General features: G+C 46.4%; 1 protein-coding gene across 1 annotated transcript in view; it reads left to right on the forward strand.

The window, feature by feature from the left end:
* ZFYVE26 (zinc finger FYVE-type containing 26) overlaps positions 1–5,189 on the forward strand; it is a 61,540-nt gene extending 56,351 nt beyond the window's left edge. The window contains 3 exon segments of the mRNA XM_019641274.1: positions 36–218; positions 825–869; positions 3,130–5,189. Of these exon segments, the coding sequence (XP_019496819.1) occupies positions 36–218; positions 825–869; positions 3,130–3,333 (432 nt within the window). The 3' untranslated portion in view covers positions 3,334–5,189.
* The last annotated feature ends 3,105 nt before the right edge of the window (positions 5,190–8,294 follow it).

Consider the following 8,294-nt stretch of genomic DNA (forward strand, 5'->3'; position numbering starts at 1 on the left):
CTGTTAATGCCCCATCATTCCATGTTCTGTTCCAGGACTTCCAGCTGGACGCTGCCGCCACCTACTGCAGAGCCGCTCGGCAGCTGGTGGAGAGGGAGAAATACAGTGAGATCCGGCAACTGCTCAAATGTGTCAGTGAGTCAGGCATGGCAGCTAAAAGTGACGGGGACACCATCCTCCTCAACTGCTTGGAAGCGTTTAAGAGAATCCCATCCCAGGTGTGCTCACTCCCATTCCTCTTGGCTCTTCCCTCTATTTCGGCATCTTCATATCCCCCTCTTTATTTTTCTGTTCACCATAATGTACCTGAAACTCTGTAAGATCCCTTTGTCCTGCTGACCCCTCTGTAACAATGGCCTCACTCTAATCAAATCTTCTCTGGAAAGAAACTTCATGGTGACAACCTCTACACCCAGAACATGGCCCCCGCTCTGTTTCTAATGTTCTTTGCACCTGGAAGGTCTATGACCAAGAGCTGAGCTACTCCCTGTGATTGTAGAGGAGGTCAAGGTGAGCCTGCAGATGGCTTCTGAAGCATATCGCCCATGAAATTGTCCCCCTGTGGCTTCTTTGGGGGTGAACAGAGCCACATCCATTTGTGAAGGCCGAGGAGAGGCCTCTGGGAACTGTTCCTTCTCCAATCCCTAAGCTCAGTGTTACCATTAGCTTCCCTTTTGTTGCTCTTATAGCAGGAGTTGAGTTTAAAAAGAATGGTTGGGCAGGCATCCCCCCTGGAGTCAGAATGGGCTGAAACGGGATCGGGCCCCAGCTCCCACTCTGGGGACTCCTCTCTCTTCTAACTGCCGTGTTTCTGTTCTGCACAGGAGCTGGACAGCCTGATCCAGGCAATACACAATGATGATAACAAGGTAAGCAGAATTGTCTCCAAACCCTGGTGACGTTCATGAACATCACCTTAAGGTTGTCATCTTTATCCCTTGCTCCCCATGACAGTTCCATTGCACTTGTGTCTGAGCTTCTTTGTTATCCACTGGTGGAGCCGGGACCAGATAGGAGTAGAGAAGGGAGAGAATAGATGGGGGACACGTGACTATGGACCACAAGAGCCTTTACCTTCCCATTTCTTTATCCCCAAGAAAACATGTCCTAGACTGACCTCAAATCTCCATTTTCTAGGGCAGTCTTCTCTCAGAGCCCCAGGAAGCCCCTCTCTTCCATCTGCAGGTGGCTGATTGAATGGGGTTCTCAGAATGGGCAGGCATTTCTTTATTCTGGAGGGAGAAAGGTACCCTCTACAGTAAGAAAAAACCCCACCCAACCCTTGACCTACAAACGCCCAGGATGCTCATTCTCTGGGATAGGCCTTTCTTTTGCAGCCTGCGAGCGCTTCCCTGGTTAGTAGGAAATTAGTGATCCTTTGCTTTAGATTGCCTTTGCACAGAGTGCCAGCCAGCGTGAACGTATTCCCAGCTGCTTCTGTGTGTGGGTAACTACAGGCCCAGTCCACCTGCCCTCCAGAGGAAGATCCAGCAGCTGAGTCTCTCCGTAACAAAACTAGTGTCCGGCAAACAGCTTCGTACACAGCCACAGAGCTGCTCCTGTGCCAGTATTCCTAATCCGTGGAGTGGATTTTTAGGGCATTTTTCATTGGAGGTTAGAGAGCACATGTTCTTAACATTGCTTCATTTATTTCTGCAACGTCCTGATGCGATCCTGTGGAAAGGGTGGAATTCTAACATTCTGAAATGTGGAGAATTACTTTTCTAGAATCAAAATGAGAACCCAAGAGCCAGGCCAGACACCCAGGTTCCCTGATTCCCAGACTACAGTCTTTTTCCAAGCCTTCAGTGAGCCTCCTTCACAACGGGTCAGACGCTTTGTCCCTGGGAAAGACGTGCACTCAAGTCTATAAACAGTCGTTATTACTTTTACAGGTTTTTTTCTTTCAGCAGCTGTTCTAATGTACTTAAGTAATCTCAGGCCACAAAATCTTGCCAAAAGCCAGCTTCATTCAGCATCCATTCCAGCCTTTCTGGCAAAATGCCCTCCTTCTCTTGGTAGGAATTCTACCTGCCAACTTGTGTTATATATTTCGGTGCTAAGTGGAGCTGAAGGCATAGGTGAGAGCTGATACCCGAGCAGCAGGACTTGATCACTTCAATGAGCTCAGAACATGCCAGACTTCTTCCAGCTATAGGAGATTATCTATAATTGAGCTTAGGAAAGAAAGACTTTAGTGACCGAAACAAGAAAGAATATGGAACATTGAAACAGAAAGCGAGGAGTTCCCTCCAACCATGAGGAGGGACTGTCACAGCAGGAAGCTGGCTGCTGGAGGAAGCTCTGAGGCAGCTTATAAAGGCCTTGCCCTTGGCTAATCAGGGAAGTGCTGGTGAGATCCCAACCAGGGGAGGATAGGGTTCTCGTCTCCACCAAGCTGGGGATTCTTGAGATGGAGGGTGTCCAGAGAGTAGGAGAGACACCCCCATACACGAAACTGAGCCACCTCTGATCCAAACAACAAAAGTTAGACCTTTTCTAGTTATGTGTATATGTTTTCTTCCCCAAATTTCCTGTGGAAGATTTTAAATTTAGCAAGCTGAAAACCAAGAAGTGGGATCTGTGTGCCCATTGTTGGGGACAGGAATAATGGTTCATTCATTCCTTCACTTGATGCATACTTACTGAACAGGCCCTGTGCTAGGCACCAGGAATACAAGGGTAGACTAGAGAAAGCAGACACTATTCCTGCCTTCGTGGAGCTTAAAGTCTAGTCAAGGAGACAGACATCAATCCAATAATCACCCAAATAACTAACATCACAACTTGTGGGCAGTGAAGCCAGGAGGAAGCTGGAGAGACCTGGAACGAGGCGGCAGCCTCGGCGGGAGTGGAGGGAGGCCAGACCCTGCCTTCCTGGAGCTTGCCTCATTCTCTTTGAAATTCTTACCTTATTTGCGATACCTTTTTACACTATAAAATAACACAATGCAATAGCCCAGCATCCAGAATATTGAAGAGTTGGTATAATGTAATAAAAGGCAAGAACCCAATAATTGATTTGCTGGTGAGAAGTGATAGGTCCCTGAGCTCTGACGCTGCGTTGCAAGCTTGCTGGTGACTCGTCCGTGATGTTTCCTTTCCGCTGTCTCTCATACCCATTGCCAGGTTCAGGCCTACCTGACATGCTGCAAACTACGGTCTGCCTACCTGATTGCCGTGAAGCAAGAACACTCACGGGCCACGGCCCTCGTTCAGCAGGTGCAGCAGGCCGCCGAGAGCAGCGGGGACGCTGTAGTGCAAGACATCTGCGCCCAGTGGCTTCGGACAAGCCACAGCCGCGGTTCCCACAGCTCAGGCTCCAGGAAGTAACCATGGGCAACCGGGCCTGAGAACGGTGGGCCAAGCACGATGGAGATGCCCTCCACCTCTTTCATCCTGTGCAGTGCCCCGGCTCTGCCCAGGTCGGAAAGAGCTGAATTGGACCCTACTTGCCATCTTGGGCAAGGGATAGGACCTTTCACACAAGTGCCATGTATCTGTAAAATTGTGGAATCTGTGTGTGTTTGTCGGGAGATGGCCGGTTCTCTACCTCAGAGTGAGTGAGTGTGTGTGCATACTCCTGTGCACTCATGTTTACACCCGAGCATTCCTGAACAAATGAAACTCTTCTCCTACTGAAAAGAGGCACTTTATTTTAGACTTCTGCCAGTGTAAAAACCTTCCCAGCGTTTTGGTTTCTTAACCCGGGTCAAACCTGTTTGTACACAGTCCCCTCTGTGTGGAGACGTTCCAGTAGCTCCTCGTGACTACACGGGTTTTACTGAGAATTGTAGAGCAGCACCAAAAGGATTGCCTCTTTTCCCTTTCATGCCTTCCCCAAATTCAGAGATGGCTTTGGGGCAAGGGCTCCAAGTGTCTCCTCTCACAAGCACAAGGAGTTACCGTGAGTCTTTGGATGGTGGTCTGAGCAGAAGGGTCCCCTGGTGCTGGCCTCTGAAAGCTGCGGGTGCAGTACAAGTGATCGGGTCTGGAACCCCAGCCACGGGCAGGAAGGGCACCATCGAATTCATCCAGCAGGGAGAGAAAGGCAAGCCTCTCCAAACAGGAATGCAGGAGGGCTGCTTACAAGCACAGGGCACAGAGCTGGTTTTTGTGAATGTCCCTGCTGCAAAGTGACAGAAGGTGGCTCCCTCTTTGAGAGTCTGGGGAGAGAAAAGGTAGCCAGGATCCTAGGATGAGTGGCTAGACTGTGCCTATTTGAATTATAGTCCTATTCGTGCCCTTTAAGTTGGTTAGGAAACCCCTTCCTCTTCCCTCCTGCTTCTCTCTTCAGGACCAATGGATGGCTATGCAGAGACCCAGGGCCAGTGAGAAGGCAGGGCACTTCTCGTCTTAACAGAGGGAGTTGAGGGTCCACTTTGGAGGTAGGCCTGCGGACAAGATTCAGATGAAGGGACAATGACAAGGTCCCATCCAGTTGGTGAAACTAGGTGAAGTGCTCCTTTAATATGCATTGGCCTGTCTTCCCACTGAAGATGTGACAACACTTTAGAGAGGGTCTGTCATACTCTTTGACTTGGATTAACAAATGAGGGGCCTAAGAAAAGCTCTGCAGCTCTGAGCCTCCCACCAGCCAGAGCTCAGCCTGTCAATCTTATACTTGCTGCTCAGACAAACAGGAACTACAAGCCAAAGTCAGTATCTCTGGTGCTTAGAACCTTGTGGATTTCCTTCTGAGCCAGGTTTTTTGATAGTAAAATAAACAAGTCTTATGGGCATCTGTCAGATTCAAAGTTTTGGTCCTCTTAGAGAGTGGAAAGACTGCGAAGAAAATACTAGATCTCTTTTGGGGGAAGTTTGACAAGTGGCTTTCCCTTCTTTAAGTCATAGAATATATCTGTTTCTGAGGAAATGTCATTCCCTGGCATCTGCTTGCCTTTCTGAATCTGCCCTTTTTTGCACTGAACATAAGCACTTTATAAGAATGGTTTGCAAATCTTGCAGCCCTTAATCTGGGATGTCAAACTAGATTTTCCTGACTTTCTCCTCTAACTAATTGAGCTACAAAATAGGCAACCATTGACCTAGACTGACATAAGATGAGGCTCAAGGCTTTTGAGCATCATGCTGTGGTCTCCAACAACAAAAAAAGAAAAACTAACGCACATGTTGAAGGGTTGAATGTGTTACTACGAGCAGCCACAATAAAGTCTCTGTCCCACCAGTTTCTTGGCTTTGTGACTTCTTTGTGCTGTGTGCTCTTACCCTTCCCTTCCTTTTTGCCTCGTGTTCTGTGTGGAGAGAAAAAGTATATGGGAAAGATCAGATGGCCTTCAACTCTTGAACTTCTCTAAATGATTCGCATTATAACTAATGACTATCTCAAGTTTCCTATATATTAAAAACTATTAGTATCTTTGCTACCACCACAAGACTTTTTTTGCTTCAGTTGGGATAGTGGGTGGAGATCGGTGATACATTCATCAGGTACAGAAGGTAAGAGAAAAGTCCCTCCCATCCCTCTCCCCTCTGCCCAGTCCCCTCCCAGAGGCCACCAGTGTCACCAGTTTCTAATGTGTAGTTCCAGAGTTATGTTATGTATAAGCAACAATAATGACTAAAGCATTTAATGGTGAAGATATGCCACATTTATTTAACCAGTCTCTGTTGATGGACACGTTGAGTTGTTGCCCATCGTTTGCCCCTATAAATTATGTTGCAGTGCATTATGTTGTCCAGAATGCCTTGGGTCAGGGGAGATGTGCATTTGGTAAGTATTGCCTGTTGCCTCCCAAGGAGGTCACAGCAAATAGATGTCCTGCCAGCAATGTAGGACAGTGCCAGCTTTCCCACACCCTCACCCCAGCAGTTACCAAACTTTGTAGGTCTTTCCCAGGCTGATGAATGAGAAATGGTACTCTGAAATTTTTTTAAAGCTGTCATTTTTAAAATTCTGTATGTCTTGGGCCGGCCGAGTGGCGCGATGGTTAAGAACTCGCTTGGGATACCAGAGGGCCCCGGTTCGGATCCCACATATGAGGGCCAGTGACACTGCCCTCCACAGCTAAGATGCTGAACAACAGCTCAACCTGGAGCTGGGCTGCCATGAGTCGCCGGCGACGGCGTAGGCTGCACTCCCTGTGGCAGTGGGTTGCCATGGGCTACCGTATGTAGCCAGCAGCCAGCGTGAGTGGCCAGCAGCCGCAGTGAGCGGCCGTCCAGAAGCCGGCGACTGATCTGCCTCGCCAGAGAAGAGCGCAATGATGGTGCCAACTTGGGCCAGTGAAGCAACGTCCTCCACAACTAGATTGAAGAACAAAAGGTCAGCAATTTGTCTGTTCCCCTTCCCCCAACTCCCCAGCACTGTTCCCATCCCCCCAATTCCCCAATAAAAATCTTTAAAAAAAAAAATCTGTATGTCTTTTTCATATCAACCAAATTGTGAATCTTTGAAACTAAGTGTAGGGTCTTTGAGGAAAGTAGGAATCAAACTTAGCTTAAGTTGTTTTCTTGCCACCCTGTGAAAGCACGTGTTTGCAGTGTGATACTTGAGCCGTGGAGAGTAACATTGCTGCCATCATCTCCTTTCCCCAGAAACATGATCTCATTCAATTTCTCATTTAAAAAAACAAAAACAAACACTAATGATGAAAGTATACCTGAAAACCACATAGTGTAGATATGGCACAAAGATGTGTCACAACAAAGAAAATTGGAGCACCCAATCTAAATCTAGGATAGAAGACCACTGACTGTTCAGAAACCTGAGACACTCCAAAGTTATCAGATATCTTTGGCTGGAGCTTAAACAAAGCACATCAAATGCTATTAAACTCTTCAGACCCAAGCAACCAAATCTCATTAGTCACAGTAACCCTGAGGGAATTGACCTTTTCTTGGTCATCACCCTGTCTTCCACAGTAATAATGTTGACTAACCCATCCATAAAACTTCCAGTTCTTCAAGAACAAATTCATTCAACATCTTGTTACTGAAGGACTTCTTTGATGGAGTACTTCCTTGCCTCCCTATTTATTCATGTTATTTCTGATTGAACCCTTCAGTACCTCCCATACCCCACCCTCCAGTCTGCTGTTGTCAAAACCCGTTCTTCAAGTCCATTTCAAGTGCCATCTCTGCAAATTATTTGCTTCTTGAGCTATACTTTTTCTCCATCCCACTTAAAGGCTGGAATTCTTCAAGCTTCTCTATCCATTCTCTCTTAAAACTCATACTCCCCCATACAACCCCATAGTTGCAGCAATCATCTTGATTGGCTGAGTTCTAAACCAAATTGGTCTGCCCAAACTCTTCTCCACATCAGACCTGCCTTTTGATGGCTTTCTGGAATTCACCTATGTGGCCAGCCTGCACCTAAAAATATTAGCGCATCTAAAATGTAACACATCCCAATCTACCCATAAACTTGATCTTCCCCCTTCAGTGAATATTAGTATTAATAGTATTTTTACTATTGTGCATGCTGCCTAGGTTAGAAACTTCAGGGGTTCTCTGTACTGATTATTCCCCCTCATTCAATAAACATTCAAGTATCGACCATGCATCAAGCACATAGCCAGTTGAAAGACAAGTGCTACCACCCAACCCTCCCAGTCAGAGGAACCTGATCCTTCCACTTCATCACCTTACTTCAGGTCCTTGTCTCTTCCTCCCATGACTGATGCCAAAGCCTCTTCACATCAAACGCCTATCCAAAAGTTGCACCTCCATATTAACAAACAGCACTTTTAGAAGACTAAACAGACTTCTCTATAATCTTGAGGTATGGAAAGTGTTTCTAAGCAGATACAAACCCCAGAATCCTTGGAACTTTTAATTGTTTTCATAATGGTTACAACATAACATAAAATTTACTCCTTTAACCCTGCTGTGTCACTTAAAGCTCTACTATTCTGCTCACTTGACAGTCAATTTGTACTTGTCATTTGTTTACCTCATAGACCATAATAAGCTCCTTGAGGGCATGGATCATCTCTTGTTCACTTTTGAGTCACGTACAAATTACTTGTGCATTATTTACCAGTAAATAAAGATTTGTTGAGTTAAATTGTATATAGAATGTAGCATGTCCTGAACCAGAAATAGTGAGAAAGTGAAACATTTCGAAGTTATCTGTTCAAGAGCCTTTTTCCAGACTATAAGCGTCTCAAGGTCAAATGACTCATTTCTTTTTAAAGATTTTTATTGGGGAATTGGAGGATGGGAACAGCTCTGGGGAATTGGGGGAAGGGGAACAGACAAGTTGCTGTCCTTTTGTTCTTCAGTCTAGTTGTGGAGGACGTTGCTTCACTGGCCCAAGTTGGCACCAT

This window comes from Hipposideros armiger, unplaced genomic scaffold (assembly GCF_001890085.2).
Source record: "Hipposideros armiger isolate ML-2016 unplaced genomic scaffold, ASM189008v1 scaffold_59, whole genome shotgun sequence".
NCBI classification, from domain to species: domain Eukaryota; kingdom Metazoa; phylum Chordata; class Mammalia; order Chiroptera; family Hipposideridae; genus Hipposideros; species Hipposideros armiger.